At 45.2% G+C, this 25,387-nt stretch overlaps 1 protein-coding gene across 1 annotated transcript in view; it reads right to left on the minus strand.

The window, feature by feature from the left end:
- The window catches only part of utrn (utrophin), a 382,291-nt gene that overhangs the window by 30,484 nt on the left and 326,420 nt on the right, over positions 1 to 25,387 (minus strand). The window contains 8 exon segments of the mRNA XM_055639965.1: positions 1,994 to 2,130; positions 4,621 to 4,732; positions 7,392 to 7,558; positions 9,397 to 9,554; positions 13,454 to 13,539; positions 18,648 to 18,849; positions 20,621 to 20,695; positions 23,957 to 24,018. Of these exon segments, the coding sequence (XP_055495940.1) occupies positions 1,994 to 2,130; positions 4,621 to 4,732; positions 7,392 to 7,558; positions 9,397 to 9,554; positions 13,454 to 13,539; positions 18,648 to 18,849; positions 20,621 to 20,695; positions 23,957 to 24,018 (999 nt within the window).

The raw sequence follows: 25,387 nt of genomic DNA on the forward strand, positions 1-25,387 counted from the left end.
CGACCCGACAGTCTCCTTGACCCAAGTAGTAGCAGTCAAATACGGGACAAGGGCGGTCCCATACGGGACAAACCAATTTAGCTCAAAATACGGATGTCCCGGATAATACGGGACAGTTAGCAAACCTACTTGGGTACGCAAGCAAAGAATTTCACTGTGCCTTGTCACATGTGGCAATAAAGTATTCCATTCCATAATCCCTCTAAACCTTTCCAATCCAGGTAGCTGTTCAAGTGGCCTTGTTATAGTCCCTGCTTCAACTACATCCTCTGGTAGCTTGTTCCATACACCCACCACCTTGAGTGAAAAATTGCTCCGCAGGTGCGTATGTAATTGTGGCCATCTCACCTTGTCCTCTACTGCCTGATTTCCCTACTCTGGGTAAAAGACTCTGTGCATTCACCCTATCTAGTTCCCTCATGATATTATACACCTCGATATGATCAACCCTCATTCTCCTGCGCTCCAAGGTATGAAGTCCAAGCCTGCCCAAGCTCCTCCTATCATGCAGGCCCTCGGGTCCTGGCAACATCCTCATACATCTTTGTTGCACTCCTTCTAGCTGAATGGGATCATTCCTATAGTAGGGTGATCAAAATTGAACACAGTACTCCAAATGTTACCACACCAACCTCTTGTTGGAATTCTCTAACTCAAAGTAATAACCGCCCCCCCCCCCCACCCCCCCCCTTGGAGTTTCGGAAACTGAGGAGCATAGTTAAGAAGATAATTCAGATGGAACTATAGACCAATGCACCTGAAGAAAATTCTGAGGGATAAGATTTGGTAATTGTATTTTGATAGCAAAATTAATTTGTATAGACAGGGGCCGATTTAAGGATGGTCAGCATGGTTTTGTACAAGGGAGATCGTCTTACAAATCTGGTGGAGATTTTTGAAGAAGTAACCAAAAAGGTTGACGAATGCAAAGCCGTAAATGTCGTCTATATGGACTTCAGTAAGGCATTGGATAAGGTTAGAGTCATAGTCATGCAATGGGCTCTTTGATCCAGTTTGTCCATGCTGACCAACATGCCCGATCTACACTAGTCCCAACTGCAGGCGTTTGGCCCACCTTTCCTATCCACGCACCTGTCCAAATGTCTTTGAACTATGGATGCAATACCTGCCTCAACTATCTTCTCTGCCAGCTTGTTCCATAAACCCTCCATGTGAAAGATTTGCTCCTCAGGTTCCTGTCACATCTTTAAAATGTAAGATTTACGAGGATGCTGCCACCACCTGAAGGCCTGAGCTATCGGGAGAGGTTGCGCAGGCTAGGACTTTATAACTTTGAGCGCAGACGGCTGAGGGGTGATCTTATAGAAGTGTATACGATCATGAGGGGAATAGATAGGGTGACTGCACAGAGTGTTTTACTCCTTGGAGAATCCTGAAGCAGAGGGATAGTTTTACGGTGAAAGGGGAAGATTTAATAGGGACGTGAGGGGCACCCTTTTCACGGAGATGGTGGTAGGTATATGGAACGAGCTGCCAGAGGAGGTAGTTGAGGTAGGGACTATAACAACATTTAAAAGGCAACAATCCTCCAACTTCTTTGTACCTCACTTGTGCAGACACTGTCACTAACTCCACCCATCTGGCAATCAACACCCCCTCATCTGTGGACGATTTGTTAAGAAAGGTTATTCCTAATCCTCAGGTACAAACGCTTGGTCCCGTGCCCGCTTCCCTTTTCCAGCTTTCTCCCGCTACAACTGGAGGTAGAAAGACAGGTTCTTCCTCACCACATCGCCCAGCCATTCCCTCCACAGAGGATATCTGCCCCCGTCGAGTTAATCCAGCACTTTGCGTTTTGCTCAAGATTCCAGCATCTGCAGTTCCTTGTGTCTCAATGTTTTCATCTCTTGGACTTCTTACTATTGTACAGGTCAATGCTGAATATAGATCCTTTCCCTTCAAATAGTGCTCAATGGTGACCATTCACCAGTAAGAAGCGATATATATCTCAACCTTATAAAGTTAAACTTACATCTCAAGGTTCTCCCCATCCAGGACCGTTTGTACTGGCAGGTAACCTAGACGGGGGTGTTTGGCAAAGTACTTCTTTGACCTGAACTTATTTTTCAGCACCTTGGTGAAATCACGTACATCTTCGCCTGATGTTGTCTGAAAGTGGAAATGAAATGTTATTATGAATTGCTATGTCTGCTAATTCAGCCATTCATCATGTGCAAACTATGTGGAGGAGTTGGTGGTGAACTTTAGGGGGAGAGGAACACCCCTGTCCCCTGTCTCCATCAAGGGTGTGGATGTGCAGTTTACCAGGGAGTACAAATACCTTGGAGTGTACCTGGATAGTAAACTGGACTGGTCCAGGAACGCTGAGGCCCTGTACAAGAAGGGACAGAGCCGGCTGTACTTATTGAGATGGCGCCGCTCCTTCAACATCTGCAGTAAGATGCTGCAGATGTTCTACCAATCGGTGGTGGCCAGTGCCATCTTCTTCACTGCCGTGTGCCGGGGCAGCAGGGCAAAGGCCGCGGATGCCAATAGGATCAACAAACTCATCAGGAAGGCTGGCTCCATCCTGGGGGCGGAGTTGGATTCGTGGGAGGTGGTCTTGGAGGAAGGGAGGGAGGGAGGAAGAGAAGGGAGGGAGGATAGAAGGGAGGGAGGGAAGTAGAGCAGAGAGAGGGAAGGAGAGGAATGGATGGAGCGGATGAGAGAAGGGAAAAGAGAGAGGAAGGAGGGAGGGAAGGAGAGAAGGGAGGGAGGGAAGAAGGGAAGGAGAGAAGGGAGCGAGAGGGCCCGCGACAGGAGCGGATGCCGGGGTCCGGGCGGACGTGTGTGAGCTGAGGCCGATGTTTGTAAGCGTTGCTCCAACTCCCAGCCTGGCCCTCCGTGTATTGTTCACCGCGTCTCCCCGGGGAGAGAGAGGGGCGGAGCCGGGGCTGTGTGTGTGAAGCACGGCGACTGGAGGGGCGGGATCGCTGCCCTGGGACCGTGAGGGGACGACCCACCTCCCCCTCTGCCCCTTCTCCATTCCCCATCACACCCCCGCCCCGTCTACCCCTTTCTTCCCCCTCCACCCCTCTACTCTCTCTCTGCCCCACCACCCGGGGTAGATCTACCCGAGCTGAGAGTAGATTACTCTGGCGCGGGGCCCCCTTACTAGCGGGGCCCAATTGGGAGCAATCGGTCCAATCGGCTTAAGGCCGGCGCTGAATGTTTACACCTGTGGAGTAGGCCTAACGTTCCCTAACAATACTTCTAATTCATACGCTGAATATCACTCACCCAGTGTCATCAGGACATTGAGCTATCAACTGAGAAAATAAGAAATGCATATCTCCTTTGACCATCTGACTTTGCTGACTTTACCTTGCACTAAACGTTATTCCCTTATCATGTGTCTACTCACTGTAAATGGCTCGATTGTAATCATGTATTGTCTTTCTGCTGACTGGATAGCACGCAACAAAAGCTTTTCACTGTACCTCGGTGTACGTGACAAAAAATTAAACTCAACTAAACTAAGATCATAAGGTCTCAACCCGAAACGTCGCCTATACATCACTGAAGAAGGGTCCCGACCCGAAACGTCGCCTATTCCTTCTCTCCAGAGATGCTGCCTCACCCGCTGAGTTTCTCCAGCTTTTTTGTCTGCCTAAGATCATACTTGGTATTTTCAGAGGCTTGATAGGTGCAGGGTGGAGTTGGAGCATAGTGTCCTCTCTTAGAAGATGATCTAGTACCATCCACTATAATCTACTATCCACTATAATACCACTTGCACATATGATTTGACTGGACAGCACCAAAAACAAGGTTTTTCATTGTATCTCTGTACATGGGACAACAATAAACTAAACTAAAACTTGGTACAATACAGGCTGCTCTACTGATTACAATAATTTCAATTAATGTTGCACTCCACAAATATATATAGAAACATAGAAAATAGGTGCAGGAGGAGGCCATTCGGCCCTTCGAGACCGCACCGCCATTCATTGTGATCATGGCTGATCGTCCCCTATCAATAACCCGTGCCTGCCTTCTCCCCATATTCCTCGACTCCACTAGCCCCTAGAGCTCTATCGAACTCTCTCTTAAATCCATTCAGTGATTTGGCCTCCACTGCCCTCTGTGGCAGGGAATTCCATAAATTCACAACTCTCTGGGTGAAAAAAGTTTTTTCTCACCTCAGTCTTAAATGACCTCCCCTTTATTCTTAGACTGTGGCCCCTGGTTCTGGACACGCCCAACATTGGGAACATTTTTCCTGCATCTAGCTTGTCTAGTCCTTTTATAATTGTATACGCTTCTATAAGATTCCCCCCTCATCCTTCTAAACTCCAGTGAATACAAACCTAGTCTTTTCAATCATTCCTCATATGACAGTCCCGCCATCCCAGGGATCAATCTCGTGAACCTACGCTGCACTGCCTCAATCACAAGGATGTCCTTCCTCAAATTAGGAGACCAAAACTGTACACAATACTCCAGATGTGGTCTCACCAGATATCTGCAATTTCCTACATCTCTCGTGAAAAGGCAAATATTCCTACATTGAATAATATTCTCAAGCTGTACAGTGATGTAGATGCACGTATAATAATACAAGGTAATAATATAAAGTGAATCACGTGGCCATACCGGGGTACAATATTCCACCATTGGGTAATACAATTTATGTCCCTTTGCTGTCCGTCCTGAAAAGAAACAACTTTGGCAGATGTCATAATTGAAGTGTTTGAGGCTCCGATATCTGTGAAGAAAAACACAAATGTCAAACGAGTTTTGTGTGAGGTGTCATTTTTCTTAGCAATATACATTCATTAAGATGGGCAAGGGCTGATTAAGGATAGTCAGCATGGTTTTGTATGTGGGAGGTCATGTCTCACAAATCTGACTGACCAAAAAGGTCGATGAGGGCAGAGCTGTAGATGTTGTACATATGGACTTCAGCAAAACATTCACCAAGGTTCCACATGGTAGGCTGCAATGGAAGGCTAGATCCCATGGGATCCAAGGATGGATAGAATTTTGACTTTGCGGAAGGAAGCAGAGGGTGGTGGTGGGAGGTTGCTTCTCGGAGTGGAGACCTATGACTAGTGGTGGGCCTCAGGGTTCGGTGCTGGGGCCATTACTGTTTATCATCTATATCAATAATTTAGATGAGAATATACATAGCAAGATTGGCAACTGCAAATGATACAAAAGTGGGTGGTTTTGCAGATAGTGAAGATGGTTGTGAAAAATTGCATCAGGATCTTAATCGGTTGGTCAGGTGGGCGGAGGAATGGTTGATGGAATTTAATACAGAGCAATGTGAGGTGTTGCATTTTGGGAAGTCTAACATGGGCAGGACCTACACAGTGAATGGTCGGCTCTGGGGAGTGTTGTAGAGCAGAGGGATCGTAGGAGTGCAGGGGAATGGTTCCTTGAAGATAGAGTCGTAGGTAGATAGGGTGGTCAAAAAAGGCTTTTGGCACATTGGCCTTCATCAGTCAAAGTATTGAGTTTAGAAGTTGAGTGGCCATGTTGCAGTTGTATAAAAGGTTGGTGAGGCTGCATCTAGAGTATTGTGTTCAGTTTTGGGCACCGTATTATAGGAAAGGTTGTTGTGAAACTGGAAAGGGTACAGAGAAGATTTACGAGGGTTGCCAGGACTAGAGGGTCTGAGCTAGAGGGAGAGGTTGAGCAGGCTAGGACTCTATTCCTTGGAGCGCAGGAGGATGAGGGGTGATCTTATAGAAGTGTACAAAATCATGAGAGGCCTAGATTGGGTAAACCTGCAGAACTCTTGCTCAGAGTAGGGGAATCGAGAACCAGAGGACATAGGTTTAAGGTGAAGGGGAAAAGATTTAATAGTAGGTAGACAAAAAATGCTGGAGAAACTCAGCAGGTGCAGCAGCATCTATGGAGCGAAGGAAATAGGCAACGTTTCGGGAAGGGTTTCGGCCCGAAACGTTGCTTATTTCCATCGCTCCATAGATGCTGCTGCACCCGCTGAGTTTCTCCAGCACTTTTGTCTACCTTCGATTTTCCAGCATCTGCAGTTCCTTCTTAAAGATTTAATAGTAATCTGAGCGGTAACTCTTTCACACAAAGGGTGGTGGGGCAATGGAACAAGCTGCCAGAGGAGGTAGTTGAGGCAGGGACTAATGTAACATTTAAGAAACAGTTAAACAGGTACATGAATAGGAAAAGTTTAGAGGGATATAGGGCAAACGCAGGCAGGTATGACTAGTTTAGATGGGACATATTGGTCGATATGGGTAAGTTATGCCTGTTTCCACACTGTATGACTCTTGAAAGGATCACCAATACTGAGCCTGGACGAAACATTTACATCCGAGGACTTGCCTCTTCAAAAACACTTGAAACCTTTAGGTTTTCATTGTGGTAACTGCATTCACCACCTCCACCTCCACCTCCAAAATCCCAAAACTCTATTCTGTGATTCAGAAGCAGATGGAAAAATCAAATGCAATAGGGGAAAAGAAACCCAGTGCTGGAGTAACTCAGCGGGTCAGGGGCCACCTCTGGTGAAGATGGATAGGTTGTTTCGGGACGGGACCCTTCTTCAGACTGCTCTAAAGTGCCTGGAATGTGTTATTTGAGGCAGATACAATAGTGGCATTTAAGAGCTTTTGGATGGGTGTATGGATACACAGGGAGTGGAGGGATATGGATTACGAGCAGGCAGATAAGAGTTCTTCTGAACATCATGTCCGGTACCGACATTGTGGGCTGAAGGGCCTGTTCTTGTGCTGCGCTGGTCTATGTTCTAGCAGAACAACAATTTTCCTTACATGTAAACAATTCTAATTATATATATTTTGGGAGATACAGAGGTGGCCCACCAGGTACACACAACATCTATTGTCAGGTGGGAGGAAACCCGAGCACCTGGAGAAAACCCACGCGATCACAGAGAGAATGTACAAACTTTGTACAGACAGCACCCATAGTTCAGACTGAACCTGGGTCCCTGGTGCTGTAAGGCAGCAACTCTACCGTTGTGCCACTGTGCCGCCCCTACCTCCAGTGGTAGATTAAGTTGTTATTGAGCTGTATCGATTTTTGAAAGCTTAATTCCTTTTATTCCATCCTTTGTTGTTTTTTTTACTTGCTAAACTAAAATTAAAACATAGCTGTGTAGCAAGGAACTGCAGATGCTGGTTTATACCAAAGATAGACACAAAATGCTGGAGTAACTCAGCGGGACATGCAGCATCTCTGGAGAGAAGGAATAGATGACTTTTCGGGGTGAGACCCTTCTTCAGACTGAGAGTCAGGAGAGAGGGAGACAAGAGTTATTGAAGGGTAAGGTGTGAAAATGGCAGGTCAAAGCAGACGATGATAAAATATAGATTATTGTTTTTTCATCATATTACTCCATGCAAGGTTGCTCATCTCACCTGAAGCCTACGATGGGGCATTCTTTACAGATGTTACACTTGGCCTGATGCTTTGCTGTTTCAGCAGCTGCTACTCGGTGTAGAACAGGCAGCCACACCATGGACTGTGGCTCCAATCTCATCCACTCCACAAACAGTTTGGCATTAATCTCCGATTTGTTCTGAGCCTATAAAAACAGAAATCCCAGCCGCATTAATATTTCATCATAGCTTGTCATCTTCCATGGTTTACAAACCAATACATGAATGGGCAGTTTGTACAACATTAACATCATTAAAAAGCCTTCAATATGTTGTTGTATGCAGTCCCCCTACATATCAACGGCGAGTGCGTGGAGAGGGTCAACACCTTCCGGTTTCTCGGCGTCCATATCGCTGCTGATATCTCCTGGACAGACAACACGACAGCGGTCATCAAGAAGGCTCAGCAGCGGCTGCACTTCCTGAGGGTCCTCAGGAAGCGCAACCTGGACTCTAACCTGCTGCAGACCTTCTACCGCTCGTCCATCGAGAGCCTGCTGACATACTGAATTACAGCATGGTATGGCAGCTGCACCATGGCAGACAGGGAGAGGCTTCAGAGGGTAACTAGGACAGCACAGAAGATCATTGGTTGCCCTCTCCCCTCCCTGATGGATATCTACACCTCCCGCTGCCTTAGCAGGGCAAAGAATATCATCAAAGACAGCTCCCATCCTGCGTTTGGACTGTTCGACCTGCTGCCCTCTGGAAGGCGCTATAGGTGCATCAAATCCAGGACAAATAGACTCAGGAATAATTGTTTTCCGAAAATTGTAACTACTCTTAATTCAAATTCACACATGCACTGACTTCACAGCCCAACACCCGGACTTCCATCTGTATATATGTATATAGCGCCGCAGAATTGTGCACCTATCCCCCCCCCCCCTTCTCCCTTCTCCCTTCTGTTTTTGTTTTCTGTTTCTTGTTTTTTGTACTAAATTATATGTATGCACTGAGTACGAGCAGCTTTTAATTTCATTGTACATGTATAGTGACAATAAATGGCATATCATATATATATCATATCATAGATATAGCAGTGGATAATATAGTAGTAGTCGTTTTTGGAGCTCAAGACTGATTCCAAGTCAAAAGCTGTCAATCTTTTTCAAGAGCTCTGAGAGATACCGCATTTTGGCAAGGCAGCTGAGGGCGAGCCAGGCACTCCAAGGACCAGGAGTGGGGGAAAGCTTCAAGAGGAAGGGAGCCCGTCAACATTGGAAGGATAGGAGTGAGGGAAGGCTGGTTTATAAGAAATATGATTCTAAAGCAGTACTGCATCTTTTGAGAAGGTGTTTTTACTACCATCAACAAAAAAAGTTTAGTTTATTGTCACGTGCTGTCCAGTCAGCATGAAGACTATACATGATTACCATCGAGCCATCCGTGGTGTACAGATACATGATAAAGGGAATAATATTTAGTGTAAGATAAAGTCCACTAAAGTCTGATCAAAGATAGTCTGAGGATCTCCAATCTTTTTCTTCTTCTTGCGTATGGCGTGCACAGCCTAAAGTGTTGGACAACTTGTTCTATTTGATCTTATTTGATTGTGCACGCCGGGTTGATTGCATTCGTCGAAACAGGGCGGACCACGTGAAGGTTGCAATCTCCCACCCCAAGGATCTCCAATGAGGTAGATAGTAGCTCATGACTGCTCTACAGTGGTTGGTAGGATGGCTCTGAATGTTGGAAGGTTATACAGCATCTTGAGTAATGTTAAAGAATGTTCGAGAAAGGCTATTCATTTTTACTGATCTTAAATGATAACAGAAGGCTCAATCTCCAAAATCTTGTACGTTTCTTTTTAGTTCTTAGCGAAGTTCTGGTACAAAAAATGTCATCCCAAAATGTTTGAAAATACAATTTACAATCCTTAGACCTCTCACATTTCCTATATTAATCAATATCAGATAATAGAAAAAGTTATGACGTCGGCCCTCATCAAAAAGGAATTGGAGTCAATTGGAAGCAAACTTACATATTGGAAGCAACTGCGGACACTTGGTTCAATGTTACTCCCTCCAAAGGAAGCAACTTCTCCCAGCTGGCGAGGGATCTGCACTGCATCATGCAGCAAGAGGCTTAGGCTCCGCTGGTCACACTCATCTATAGGGCCCGTTAGTTGCTTAAAAAGGTCTGCAAAATATTAACAATGTCAACAGTACAGTTCTTACATCCGCCTTTCTACACTCTTCAGTCAATTTTGAAATAGCAAAATCCATATGATATCAGAATCGTCTGACACTTCTTATGTACATCTTTAGAAAATGAATTTGTTTTGTCATCTGCTTAATGTTGTGATGAAAAGGTTTTTGTAAAAATAGAATCTTAGGCCATGAATATGGCTTGCAGTTATAATACAATTGTTTTGAACTTGTGGTTCATATTGCGAGCGGCACAGCGGTAGAGTTGCTGCCCTGCTGTGCTTACAACTGTAAGGGTTCGATCCTGGCTACAGGTGCTGCCTTACGGAGTTTGCATGTTCTCCCCGTGACCACGTGAGTTTTCTCCGAGAACTTCAGTTTCCACCCACACTCCAAAGACGTACAGGCTTATAGGTTAATTGGCTTGGTATGAATGTAGATTGTCCCTAGTGTGTGTAGGATAGTGTTGGCGTGCAGGAATCGGTGGTCGGTATGGAATCGGTGGGCCGAAGGGCCTGCTTTCCTGCTGTATCTTTACACTAAACTAAACTCAGCTTTGTAATTGTTAATTGCCAGGAGCTGTGTAGGAAGAAACTGCAGATATTGGTTTACATCGAAGATAGACACAAAATGCTGAAGTAACTCAGCGGGACAGGCAGCAGGAATAGATGGACAGGTAGAAGGAATGGGTGACGTTTCGTGTCGAGACCCTTCTTCAGACTCTATCATTTTGTATCAATAATTGCCATGAACTAATTTATATCAAATTCAATTTTATGTTACAGGTTCCACAGTGTTCCAGTGTACATTGTGGCAATGAAAGCAACACAAGCAAGAGACTTCCACCATGTAAAGGGGCTGTCCCACTGCGGCAACCTAATCCACGAGTTAAGAAGATTGTCTTCGACCTTCAAGCTCGAGGGCACTCGCCTGGAAAACCTCGAGCTGGATCGACCGACCGACCGCACACACACACACATCGCAAAGGCGGGGGCCAGGGAAAGCGGGGGAGCGCTGTCTGAAATTCACACCCGCGATGAAGAGGAAAGTAAATGACAGCTGCACAGTGTACAGTAAGTCCTTTAGAGAGCGCGGAGAGGGGGGGGGGGGAGGGGGGGGGGGGGGGGGAGAGAGGGGGAGATAAGGGGAGAGAAGGGGGGGGGGGGGGGGGGGGAGAGAAGGAGTGGAGACACTTTTAAGATGACAGACAACATAATAAAGTTTAGCGGGCATTTTACCTACCGGCCGGTTTTCATTGGTCCTGAAAACTCCAATGAGCCAATTAAAATGCCCGGTCAGTGAAGGAGATTGCCTACGGCTGCCCTCGACTGCCTGTAACTACATAGCGACCCCATTCCACTGCACTACGAGTTAAAAGGGACCATGCTGACCAAATTCTACTCGCAGAAAATTGTTTAACATGCTGAAAATTTTTCCGCGACCTAGCTGAGGCCGCGAGTATACGTGAACTTCCCTTGAGCATGAAGGAGAGTTCCAGTGACCTCATTCCAGTGACCTCCTAGGACCACGTGTCGACCATGCTGCGAGTTTGAGTCGAGGGCAAACTCTTCTAAACTCGCAGATCAGGTCGCCGCAGTGGGACAGCCCCTTAAAGATACAAAATGCTGCAGTATCTCAGTGGGTCAGCCAACTTCCTTGGAGAACATGGATACGTGACGTTTTGGGTCGGGACCCTTCCTCAGACTGATTGCAGGGGTGGGGGAAAGAGACTTAGAAGAGTGGAGGTGTGGGACAGAGCATAGCATCGGTGACCACAGGTGAAGGGGCGGTTTAGATAGCAAATGGTTAGACACAGCAGGCCAGGGACGAACACACACACACACACAAGGTGTGAGACAAAAGGATTAGTGTGTTGTTAACTGTTTGAGGATTGATAAGGCGGGGATCGTGCTTAGGGGAAGGAATGTGGGTGGAGGAGGAGAGATGGGAGCAAGATCAGCCGGACTTCAGGGAGGGTTACTTAGAGTCGAAGAATTCAATGTTCACACTGTTGGGTTGTAAGCTACCCAAGCAGTATACGAGGTGCTGTTTCTCCAGTTTTGTGTGTGGCCTCATTCTGGCATTGGGGAAGGCCCAACACAGAAAGATCAGTACGGGAAGGGACGTTAGAATGTTTGGCAACCATGAGCTCCCGCAGGCCTAAGATGCCCTAACGCCAGTGTTCGGTGAAACGATCGCGAAGTCTACGTTTGGTCACACCGATGAACAGGAGAGACGACACAACACCAGATGCAGTAGATGAATTTGGATTAGGCGCATGTGAATATCTGTCTCACCTGGAAAGACTGTCAGGGGATAGAAACAAGGAACTGCAGCTGGTTTATATCAAAGGTAGACACAAAGTGCTGGAGTAACTCAATTCAATTCAATTCAGTTTTATTTGTCACTAGACCAAGTGCAGACCCGTCGGGTCTGTTTCCCCAACGCGGGTTTGCAGGGGGGGGGGGGGGGCTACGGCATCACACTCACACTAACCACCCCCAAACACACGGGTGGGGGGATGGGGGAGACGGGGTGGGGAGGGAGAGGGGTGAGAAGAGGGGGGGGAGGGGAGAGGGGGAGGAGGAAACGGGAGAGATTTGGAGGGAGAGCAGGGTAGCGGGAGAGAGAGAGGGGGGTGGGAAGGGGGAGGAGAATGGGGAGTGGGTGGCAGAGGGGTAGCGGGGGTGGTGCAAGAGAGAGGGGAAGAGGGGGGGGGGAGATGGGGGTGAAGAGGGATGGGGGGGGGGGGGGGTGGGAGGGGAGGAGTGAGCAGAGAGGGGGGAAGGGGAGGAGGAGAGGGGGGGTGGGGGAGGGGATGAGAGAGGGGGGGGGGAAAGACCTGGAAAGACTGTCAGGGGATAGAAACAAGGAACTGCAGATGCTGGTTGATACCAAAGGTAGACACAAAGTGCTGGAGTAACTCAATTCAATTCAATTCAGTTTTATTTCTCATATGTAGGTTAACACAAGGTCAACGGTACAATTAAATGTGTTTGACAATACAACGGGTCACCTATGCAAAAATGTAACAAGGATTGTCTCCATCTCTCTACATCACTGTTTATATCTCTCGTTTGCCTTTCCCCTGACTCTCAGTCTGAAGAAGGGTCATCTATTCCTTTTCTCCAGAGACGCTGTCTGACCCGCTGCGTTTCTCCAGTTTTTTGTGCTGCCCTTCTTCGGACTGTCAGAGTCCCTGGTTGGAGGCGAGGGACAGGTATTGCATCTCCTGCGGGTGCAAGGAAGAGTACCCAGAGAAGTGGTGGTTTGGATGGTAGGGGATGAGTGGACCAAGGAGTTGCGGAGGACTTTCACCATAGTCATACAGTGATACAGTGTAGAAACAGGCCCTTCGGCCCAACTTGCCCACACCGACCAACATGTCCCAGCTACACTAGTCCCACTTCCCTGCTCTTTGTCCATATCCCTCCAAACCTGTCCTATCCATGTACCTAACCGTTTCTTAAATGTTGGGATCAGGCACATGCCGTGAGTTAATTACTCAAGGTAGGCAGGAGGCTTTAAAAAAAAATCTTAAACCCGACAGCAGAACCGGCTGCCACTTCAGCCCCTTCTGCCGGCCCAGAAGGGTTTCGGCCCGTAACGTTGCCTATTTCCTTCGCTCCATAGATGCTGCTGCACCCGCTGAGTTTCTCCAGCATTTTTGTCTACCGCGAGACATAGTTATGGATAGTGTAATGGCATTCATTTAAATCTCTCCACAGTGCAAAGAATGTACGTTCTCAAGTGTGAGCAATGGTAAACCCTCTTTGGTAAAATGGTGAGTGGTCTTCATATCTACACTGAGTGTTCCAGCACTCAGCTTCCCATCTGCTTCAAGTGAAACAACACACAACCCTGTCGCTGCAGGGAGTGTCAAATACTCACATTTGTATTTTTCTTCCAGAAGACCCTTGGATAGGCACATCAATCCAAACCTTAAAGATAACACTCTGATTCTTCCACTCCTACCCCTGGTAGAAGAGAACAGATAGATTTTATAGATTTCAGTGTAGCAGAGGTCCACTCTGCATTGGCCTGTTCAGAGTTTAACTCTTCAAAAAGCAAATACCTTCTGAACCTTCTGAATTTTGTAGTCGGCAAGGCAGTCCTCTGCATATCGCCAACTTGGACAATTTTACATTTTAAGCAAGCCAATTAACCTACAAACCTGTACGGCATTGGAGTACTGTTTTACATATGCGGATTAAATGGAAGTACATATTTATCCCTCAATATTTTTGTACCTTAGTTAGGTTTAGGTTTGTAGGTTAATTAGGGCAGCACGGTGGTGCAGCGGTAGAGTTGCTACCTTTTAACGCCAGAGACCCAGGTTCGATCCTGACTACGGGTGCTGTCTGTACGGAGTTTGTACGTTCTCCCTGTGACCTGCGTGGGGTTTACCCGGGAGCTCCAGTTTCCACCCACACTCCAAAGATATATAGGTTTGTAGGTTAATTAGCTTGGTATAATTGTAAATTATCCCTAGTGTGTGTAGGATAATGTTAGTGTGTGGGGATCGCTAACTCAATTTTGTATGTTGCTTTTTCATATTATCGAGCAGTTTGGGTGATGAGAGCAGCCACATTGGAACAGCTCAGTACTCCCGCAGGGGAGAGGTAGTGTCAGGTTCACCAATTTCTGTGGTTCATACTCAACCTCCATCCAGCAACTGCTTAAGTTGAGCAGGAAGATAAGACACAAAAAGCTGGAGTTACACAGCGGGTCAGACAGCATCTCTGGAGTAAATGATTAGGTGACGTTTTGGGTCGAAACCCTTCATAGACTGAGTCAGGGGAAAGGGAAACAAGAGATATAGACGGCAATAGATGGTGAGTTAGATAGAGCTCTTAAAGATAGCGGAGTCAGGGGATATGGGGAGATGGCAGGAACGAGGTACTGATCGTGGATGATCAGCCATGATCACAGTGAAGGGCGGAATGACCTACTCCTGCACCTATTGTCTATTGATACAGAGAGAGAGATACATGCAAAAAAGTAATGATGATAAAGGAAACAGGCCATTGTTATCTTTTTGCTCGCGTATAGACAATGAGACTCAACAAGACAAATTTGAAGCTGGCTGAGCAGGAATGGCCAAGTAGATTCCTCTCATCTAAATAAACCCAAAAGATTCAGCCACCCATTTATCTTGTTCACTTCATTAGAGCACAATGAAATAGATCAAGTCTGAAATCTATCTGTGATAAATCTAGTTAAAACCCTAAAAACTGAGAAACCTAGTAAATTAACAAATTCATTTTGAAAGGCCACAATTTTGTATTGAAAATTGTTGGAACCATTCCCACAAAAAAACCGCAATAACCAGATTATATGTAAAATAAACAGTTTGTCTTAAATAATTAAAAAACAATTTGGAAATCACTGAACACTGAAATCACTGATTCAAAAGAACATATAATGTCGAAACAAAATATTCAGTTGGTTATAACTACCAAAAGAAGGATGGAAACATACCTGAACCAGTTGATATGTTTAACGGTTCAACTGAATTGTCAATGAAATAAAGTCAGCAACTGAGGCACAGAGCAGCACGGTGGTGCAGCTGGTAAAGGTGCCACCCTTATTGCACCAGAGCCCCGGGTTTGATCCTGACTACGGGTGCTGTCTGTGGGGAGTTTGTACCTTCTCCCCGTGACTGCGTGTTGTCCCTGGGTGCTTCGGTTTCCTCCCGCACTCCAAAGGCGTACGGTTTTGTAGGTTAATTGGCTTCAGTAACATAGTAAATGATCCCTCGTGTGTATAGGATAGTGCTAGTGTCTGGGGCGATCGTCGCGGACTCAGTAGGCCAGAGAGCCCGTTTCCACGCTGTATTGCTATTAACTCATTGGATGGGCTTTTATTTACTAACAAACAAATATTTTAAATAAACCCACAATTATTAAGATTAAGAATTATTACCCACAAGTCTGAAGAAGGGTTTTGGCCCGAAACGTTGCCTATTTCCTTCGCTCTATAGATGCTGCTGCACCCGCTGAGTTTCTTCAGCATTTTTGTCTACCTTCAATTATTAATGTATCCTCGGTACTGACAAAAAGACATGCTAGTAAGGTGGGAACAGGAAGACAGTGGAGATAAATATGTGGCTGAGGAATTGGTGCAGGAGGTTTCTGGACCATTGGGATCTCTTCTGTCACAGGGGTGACCTATACAAGAGGGATGGGTTGCACCTGAACTGGGGGGCCTGACCAATATCTTGGCAGGAGGGTTGCTCGTCCAACATGGATAGGTTTAAACTAGATTGGCAGCGGGGTGGGATGCTATGCAAGACCCAGGTAGGTGAAAAGCTGTAAGGTGGTATGAATAGTGATGAATGAAAGATTAGTGGACAGAATAGGCAGGAGAAAGGCAGAGAGCGGGGAAGGTTTGAATTGCAGATATTTTAATTCAGGAAGCTTAACGATAAAGCAGATGGACTCAAGGTGTGGATGGATGGGTGCGTGCGACCGGGATGTTGTTGCCAATACAGAAAGAGAGGGGCAGGACTGGCTGCTTATTGTTCGGGTACAAATGCTTCAGGAGTGGTAAAGGTGGGGGGGGGGGGAGTGGGTAAAAAGAAGTGGGAGGTATTGCATTATTGATTACATAGGATGTCACAACAGTGGCCACAAATGACATCTTTCCTATAACATGGTGCATAGAACTGAACACAATATTCTAAATGTGGCCTCACCAACATCTTACACAACTGCAATATGATCTCCCAACTTCTCTACTCAACACTCTGACTGATGAAGGTTAAAGGCCAGAGGTCTGTTGTCAGGGTTATTTCTGCTGATTATAGTAAATTAACTAATTGCCGGAACAGAGACTTTAAGGGGACTGAGTGAATGGGTGAGAATGTGGAAGATAGAATACAAATTGGAAAAAAAAGTGAGGTCATCCATTTGGTGTACAATACTGAAAAGCAGAGAAATGCTGAAATATAGTAACGTTGGTTTAAAAAAACACACGGAGTGATCTTGTACAAATCACTGAAAACCAAATGTAGATTCAGCAAGCAATCAGGAAAGCAAATGTTAGACTAGGGTGATAAGATTTAAATACAGGTGCAAGTATGTTTGGCTGCAATCCTTGGGGTGAATGCAGTTGGAATATTGTGGACAGTTTTGTGCCCTTGCCTACAAATATATGCACTTGGCATAGCTGCAGTTCAGCAAAGATTCACAATAGTGTTTCCAAAGATGGCACGTTCGGTCAAATGCTGGCAGCTGGGACGAGTGGAGAAGGGATATGTTGGCAGTGTGGGCGAGTTGGGCTGAAGGGCCTGTTTCTGTACTGAATGACTGTATTTATGACTTTATGAAGTTTAGTTTGGTTTGGAGATCCAGCGTGGAAACGGGTTCTGGCCCACTTAGTCCTTGCCAACAGCCAATCGATCACCCATACATTAGTTCCATGTTATCCCACTTTCGTAGCCCCACACACTAAGGACAATTAGCAGAAGGGCCTGTTTCTGTACAAATAACCAACAAACTTATACTGAAGAAACAAGAAACAGGATACAAGTTGCTGGAGTAACTCAACGGGTCAGGCAGCATCTCTGGAGAAAATGGATCGGGATCCTTCTTCAGGCCTGCAAACTTGTATGTCTTTGGGATGTGGGAGGAAACTGGAGCAACTCTTAGGAAACTCATGCGGTCACAGGGAGAATGCACAAACTGTACACAGACAGCACCCATGTCTCCAGCACAACGGGAATGTTTCTGGTCAAAGGTTGCCTTTGCTCTTGCCGATTTCTTGGTGTAGCAGCCTGGTGAGAATCTGTGAGGATGCCACTTGTCCCTTTTCTGGTGAACACCAGGTTTTTTGTTGCCACTAACGATGAGAATGGGAGTTTTCTTCGACTGTTCATTACCAGATGTGGTAAGACTACAGAGATTTGATCCTTTCAATGACCCCCAAGAACAACCCAAGCAGGATATGCCATTATGGGATAGTTGGTGTTTTTCATGGATTTTAACAGTTGATTTAAAATTCTCTTTTTGAACTACTTTCTGTCATTGACAAACAAAATATTACATAAAATGTATTAGCACCAATCCTGGTGACCAGATATACTTAGCAAACAAAGAATGGATCAAAATCCAATATAGTTCAATTAAGACAGAGACTGATGCTGGAGTCGTATACAAAACTCAAAGTGCTGAATGAACTCAGTGGGGCAGGTAGCATTTGTGGAGGGAAAGGACAGGCAACGATTTGGTTCAGGAATCTTCTTTAGACTAGTTTAATTATCCTGAGGCTAACTGAAAAATAAGCATGCAGGTACAGCAGGCAGTGAAGAAAGCAAAATGGCATGTTGGCCTTCATTGCGAGAGGATTTGAGTTTAGGAGCAAGGAGGTCCTACTGCGACTGAGGGCCCTTGGTGAGACTGCACCTGGAGTATTGTGTGCAGTTTTGGTCTCCTAGTTTGAGGAAGGACGTCCTTGCTATTGAGGGAATGCAGTGTAAGTTCACCAGGTTAATTCCTGGGATGGCGGGACTATCATATGATGAAAGAATGGATCGATTGGGCATATTCACTGGAATTTAGAAGGATGAGAGGTTATGTTACTGAAACATATACAATTCTTAAGGGATTGGACAGGCTAAATGCAGGAAAAATGTTCCCAATGTTGCGGGAGTCCAGAACCAATGTATACATGTATGCATGGACATGCATACATGAAAATTCCTTGCATGTATATATACTTGGCTAATAAAATGTATTCAATATGATTCAACAAGGGGCTCACAGTTTAAGAATAAGGGGTAGGCCATTTAGGACTGAGATGAGGAAAAAACCTTTTCACCCAGAGAGTTGTGAATCTGTGGAATTCTCTGCCACGGAAAGTAGTGGAGGCCAATTCACTGGATGTGTTCAAGTGAGAGTTAGATATAGCTCTTAGGGCTAATGGAATCAAGGAATATGGGGATAAAGCAGCAACAGGGTACTGATTTTCGATGATCAGCCATGATTATATTGAATGGCTGTGCTGGCTCGAAGGGCCGAATGGCCTCCTCCTGCAACTCTTTCCTATGAAATCATTGAAGTAATGTAGATGAAGCAGTACTTACGTATCAAAGACATTAAGCAGCCAGTTCAAGCACATGTCAACACAGAGTGGCACATTAACCAAATCCTTGTGGTTTTGTTCCAAGCCGTCATAGATGGTTGTTAAACAGTTGATCACCTCCGTCACATTTAGGAGCCGCTCATTTTGTACAAGTTTATGTTGTTCAAAAATACGATGTGCTGTGTTCAGTTCCAGCAGATCCACTGCAAGCATTAAATAAAATTGAATTTACTTAAGCAATCTGAACAAAATTCACATTTATATTTTTTTATTCAAGAACTAAATAAAGTGACTCTGACAAATATTTGGGATAACAAACATGCGTCACCTCATCCAAAAATATGACTTTCAAATCTAACTAAAGTTGTTAATGATGCTGAATGCTGGTGTGATTCTGTGTGACTATTTACTGACTTCCCAGTTGCCAAACACTTTAATTCCCCTTCCCATTCCCACATCAACCTTTCTGTCCTGGGTTCCTCCATTGCTCCCTATAGCGGAGCAAGATAGACCACTCCTTCTAAATGCAATGGGCTGACGTGTAGTATGCAACGGAGAGGAACGTGGGCCTTTTTTTTCCATCCTTCAGTAACCCGACCAGACCCGACGTGTAATCAACATTGCGGGAGAACAGTTTGTGTTAATAAATTATAATTCTGAAAATGAGGAGAAGAACTTTTATTTTTAAGAGGATGTTTCCATAACCAGCTTCCGTCTCCGCACTAGTGTCTTTGCTCCGCTATGGGATGTTTGGTGCGGAGAGGGAAGCCGGTTACGGAAATGGGGCCGAAAATTACCCATGAATTGTCTCTAGAGTGTATGATAGTACTAGTGGCGATTATTGGTCGGCATGGACTCGGTGGGCCGAAGGACCTGTTTCCATGCTACATCTCAAAACTAAACACACTGATTAAACTGTATTCAAGTTGAGTATAGAAGTTGGGATGTAATGTTTAAATTGTACAAGGCATTGGTGAGGCCAATTCTGGAGTATGGTGTACAATTTTGGTCGCCTAATTATAGGAAGGATGTCAACAAAATAGAGAGAGTACAGAGGAGATTTACTAGAATGTTGCCTGGGTTTCAGCAACTAAGTTACAGATAAAGGTTGAACAAGTTAGGGCTTTATTCTTTGGAGCGCAGAAGGTTAAGGGGGGACTTGATAGAGGTCTTTAAAATGATGAGAGGGATAGACAGAGTTGACGTGGATAAACTTTTCTCGCTGAGAGGAGGGAAGATTCAAACAAGGGGCATGACTTGAGAATTAAGGGACAAAAGTTTAGGGGTAACATGAGGGGGAACTTCTTTACTCAGAGAGTGGTGGCTGTGTGGAATGAGCTTCCAGTGAAGGTGGTGGAGGCAGGTTCGTTTTTATCATTTAAAAATAAATTGGATAGTTATATGGACGGGAAAGGAATGGAGGGTTATGGTCTGAGCGCAGGTATATGGGACTAGGGGAGAATACGTGTTCGGCACGGACTAGAAGGGTCGGGATGGCCTGTTTCCGTGCTGTAATTGTTATATGGTTATATGAGCAGTAGAGTTGCTGCCTTACAGCATTCGAAGCGCCAACGACCCAGGTTCGATCCCGACTACGGGTGCTGTCTGTACGGAGTTTGTACGTTCTACCCGTACCTCGTGGTTTCCTCCGAGATCTTCAGTTTCCTCCCACACTCCAAAGATGTACAGGTGTGCAGGTTAATTGGCTTGGTGTATGTGTAAATTGTCCCTAATGTGTGTAGGATAGTGATACTGTGCAGGGCTCGCTGGTCGGTGCGGACTCGGTGGGCCAAAGGGCCTGTTTCTGTGCTGTACATCTAAAACTAACATTGAAGATGCAAACTCTAATCTAGCTGGCTCCCTATTGTTGCAAATTCTTACAACTTGCAATTTGTTACACATGTAAATAAATATTTTAAGAATCTTACAATAAAGCTGGAGATTATTGGAGAGCAGAATATGGAGGCAACTCACAACACAGTGCTTTTTGCAGTCGGCGGATCTTCATAGCAGTCCGGTAAGCAGAAAACCGCACGTTATTTAAATCACCTGCAATTAAAACAAAATGCTATTATTAAAAAGGTTGAAGGATAAATCAGAACCACTTCTCGGAGGACATAGATGAAAACAATGGCAGAAAGTGAAGCCATGCTGCTTCTTCTCTGTCCTTTAAATGCAGAACCAGGGGCCACACTTAGAATAAAGGGGAGGCCATTTAAGACTGACGTGAGAAAAAACTTTTTCACCCAGAGGGTTGTGAATTTGTGGAATTCCCTGCCACAGAGGGCAGTGGAGGCCAAATCACTGGATGGATTTAAGAGAGAGTTAGATAGAGCTCTAGGGACTAGTGGAATCAAGGGATATGGGGAGAAGGCAGGCACGGGTTATTGATTGGGGCCGATCAGCCATGATCACAATGAATGGCGGTGCTGGCTCAAAGCGCCGAATGACTGCCTCCTGCACCTATTTTCTATGTTTCTCTATGTTTCTATAAGTGAAAGAAAACAAAAATAAGTATTATTCGTATGTATTCTTTATTTCAGATGCAATTGACAGCATGTACAGTGATGGTACATTTTAAGAGAAGGGATGATAAATTGAATCATTCCCATTTAAATAGTCTGTTGGTGAACAGACATTGCATACATTTTTAAAACTCAATTGTTTGCACATCCCCAATCCTTTCCACTCGTCACTTTAATTTTATGTTTCATGGATCTTCTGTTTTATGACTGTTGGCAGACTGATTTCCCTCCTGGGATAAAGTTGTATTGTATTGTTTACACTCTTGTTGGCTCATTCTGTTACAATAGTAGAACATAAAACAGTACAGCACAGTGGTCTTACAGCCCACCATATTCGTGCCGACCATGATGCCGATTTGAACAACTATTCTGCCTTCATTTGGTTGATATACCTCTAACCCTTGTCTGTTCACATGCCTGTACAAATGCATCATCAACTTTGATATCATATTTACTTCTACCACCTCCTCCGCAGCTCGTTCCAGGCACCAACCACTTTCTATGAAAAAGCTTGCCTCGCGAATATCGTTTAAATATTTCCCCTCTCACCTTAAAGCTAGATTTAGTTTTAAGAACAAATAGCGCAGAAAGAGGCCCTTCAGTCCACCGAGTCCACCGGGAATGTACAAGGCATGATTAGTAAGTTTGCAGAGACACTAACGTGGGTGGTATTGTAGATAGGAAAGATGGTAATCAAAAATTGCAACAGGATCGATTGGGCAGGTGGACTGAGGAAGGTTGATGGAGTTTAATACAAGGTGTTGCATTTTGGGAAGTATAATTAGGACAGGACAGATGGTGAATGGCAGGTCTCTGGGGAACATTGCAGAACAGGGGGATCTAGGAGTACACGTATAAGACGTTGATGAGGCCACATTAAGAGTATTGTGTTCAATTTGGTCAGCCTGTTATATGAAAAATGTTGTTAAGCTGGAAAGGGTGCAGAGAAGATTTACATTTATAAAGAAATGTAGAAAAAAGGTGCAGGAGGAGGCCATTTGGCCCTTCGAGCCAGCACCGCCATTCATTGTGATCATGGCTGATCGTCCCCCAATCAATAACCCGTGCCTGCCTTCTCCCCATATCCCTTGACTCCACTAGCCCCTAGAGATCCAACTCTCTCTTAAATCCATCCAGTGATTTGGCCTTCACTGCCCTCTGTGGCAGGGAATTCCACAAATTCATTACCCTCTGGGTGAAAATGTTTTTTCTCACCTCAGTCTTAAATGGCCTCCCGTTTATTCTAAGACTGTGGTCCCTGGTTATGGCCAGGACTCAAGAGCCTGAGCTACATGGAGACGTTGAGCAGGGTAGAACTTTATTCTTTGGAATGCAGAAGGATGAGGGGTGAACTTATAGATGTGAATAAGATCGTGTGAGGAATAGCTAGGTAAATGCACAGAGATCTTGACCCAGACTAGGAGAATCAAGAACCATAGGACATAGGTTTAAGACGAGGGATGGAAAGATTTAATAGGAGTCTGAGGGGCAACACTTTTTACACAAAGGGTGCTGCTTATATAGAACGAGCTGCCAGGTGCAGTGTTGAGGCAGGTACTATCACAATGTTTAAAACATATTGGATAGTTTAGAAGGATATGGGCCAAACGCAGGGAGGTGGAACTAGTGTAGATGGTGCATGTGGGTAGGAGTGGGTTAATTGTGCCGAACGGCCTGTTTCCACACCGTATGACTCTATGAAACTGGGACACCTGGAGAAAACCCATGCAGTCATGGGGAGAACATTACAAGCTTCACACAAATAGCTCTACTGCTGTGCCACAGAGCTGCCCCCTAGTACTTGATAATTCCACCTGAGGAAAAAGACTGGCAATCCACCAAGCCTTGCATAATTTCCCAATATCCACGCCTTGCATCATTTAAAAACTTCTAATAGGCCACACATCAGCCTCTAATGGTCCCTCTCTTGCACCCTCTCTAACCCTTCCACATCCTTCCTTTGATTAACTAGCACCCCAAGATCCATTTGTTAGTCCTTGCTGTCTCCTCCCCTTCCTCAGTCCCCCTGCTGTCTCCTCCCATCCCCCAGCCTTCGGGCTCCTCCTCCTTTTTCCTTTCTTGTCCCCGCCCACCCCCGCCCCCGCCCCCGATCAGTCTGAAGAAGGGTTTCGGCCCGAAACGTTGCCTATTTCCTTCGCTCCATAGATGCTGCTGCACCCGCTGAGTTTCTCCAGCTTTTTTGTGTACCTTCCATTTGTTTATCAATGGTTTTAAGGGTCTTCCATTAAAGGGCCTGTCCCTCTTGGCTATTTTTTTCGGCGACTGCCAACATCATTGACTGACCTATCAGGTCACCGAAAAGTTTGCCGCATGATGATGTATGACGTGTTTTTTCCAAGCGTCGCAACATTTTTTTTTGTCCCTGCTGGATTTTGAAATGTTCAAAATCTTTTGGCGACACTGATATGATGCCGACAGTCGCCGAAAAAAATCGCCGTGGGACAGGCCCTTTATTCTCTACATTCAAAGGATCATGGAGTCATACAATACGCAAACAGGCCCTTGGGCCCAACTGGTCCATGCCGACCAGGATTCCCCATCTAAGCTAGTCCTATTTGCCTGCATTTGGCCCAGATCCTCTAATCCTCACCTCTAATCCATTCCTCTAACAATTGACCTCCCAAAGTGCAAACCTCTCAGTTGTCCAGATTAAACTCCATCTGCCATTTCTCTACCCATGTTTTGAACCGCCCTATATCCTGCTGTATCCTTTGGCAATCTTCCACAACTCCACCAATAATAGAAGGATATTTTACACACTTACCCAATGAATGGAAAAGTTCTGTCATTTTTGGATGGTCCCAACAGGTGCTTTGAATCTGGTGGCTGGAAAGAGAATACACAGATCAACTCTCTTTTTAATCCTTCATCCACAATTAAATCTGAAATATTTAGGAATGAGATCCGTAAGTTTTTTTTACTACTGCTCGTGGAAAATACGGTTCGTTTACCCAAAATGATGTGCATATTGGGACACTTCGAGCTTTATACATTGATAATAATAGATTTCAGTTTTCTATCAAGGGAGATAACAAAGTAAGATGGATGCAATCTCATAAACGGGTGATTTAACTAAATGGTGGCCCAGGCTTCAGATTCTAAATGACCTCCTTCATGTTATTGCATGCAATTCTTACCATGCTGAATTGTTACAATTCTCTTTCCTCTGAAATTAAGTTTATTTTTTGACATGTACATATTAGCAAATCCACATTTCCAAAATGTTAAATTCGTAGAAAAGATACACCAGAAAGAATACTACAAGCTTAGTGAAGTGTACGAAGTAGGCAATAATGTCAGAATCTTTGATTTTTTCCAAGTAGTTTTCCTGCATTAGAATAGTTTCTTTATTGTCATTGTAACATGAACCATGTACAACGAAATTAAAAAATGTCAGCCAGTCAGTGCACCATTCAAACATTTCTAAAAGCTAACGATACATACAAGGTAAAATATTAAAAGATAAACAACTAAAATAAATATCACAAAAATATCACGCATAAACACCCAACCCTCCATCCTTCTGTCGATTTCACAGTGTACCACAGTCCCTTAGTATGTCTCGCCCCTGCGTTCCTTGGCAGCTACATTTAGTGCTTTTATAGCAGTGGGGTAAAAACTGTTTTTTAGTCTGTTCGTCCTTGTCCTTGTAGATCTGTACCGTCTGCCTGACGGCAACAGTTCAAACAGGGAGTGTCCGGGGTGGGAAATGTCCTTTATGATACTCTGGGATTTTTTGGTGCAGCGGGAACTGTGTAAGTCCTCCAAGGTAAGGAGAGGGCAGCCGACAATCCTCTGGGCGTTGTCAATGGCCCTCTGGAGCGCTTTCCTCTGAGCCGCTGTGCAGCTGGTGTACCACACGCATACACAGTATGTTAGTATGCTCTCAATGGAGCACCGATAAAAGGACAGCAGCAGTCTCTGAGTGATGTTGTTCTTCCTGAGCACCCTCAGGAAGTGCAGTCTCTGCTGGACCTTTTTCAGCAGCGCAGTGGTGTTCACGCCCCACGTCAGGTCCTCCTCAATATGGATTCCCAGGAAGCGGAAATCCGCCACCCTCTCTACACAGTCCCCTCTGATAGTCAATGGTACCATGTCCGTTTTATTCTCCCTGAAGTCTTTAAGAGTCTTTATTCTTCCTGAAGTCTTTAAGCGCTCCAGAGGGCCATTGACAACGCCCAGAGGATTGTCGGCT

The sequence above is a fragment of the Leucoraja erinacea genome, chromosome 8 (assembly GCF_028641065.1).
Source record: "Leucoraja erinacea ecotype New England chromosome 8, Leri_hhj_1, whole genome shotgun sequence".
Taxonomy (NCBI): Eukaryota; Metazoa; Chordata; class Chondrichthyes; order Rajiformes; family Rajidae; genus Leucoraja; species Leucoraja erinaceus.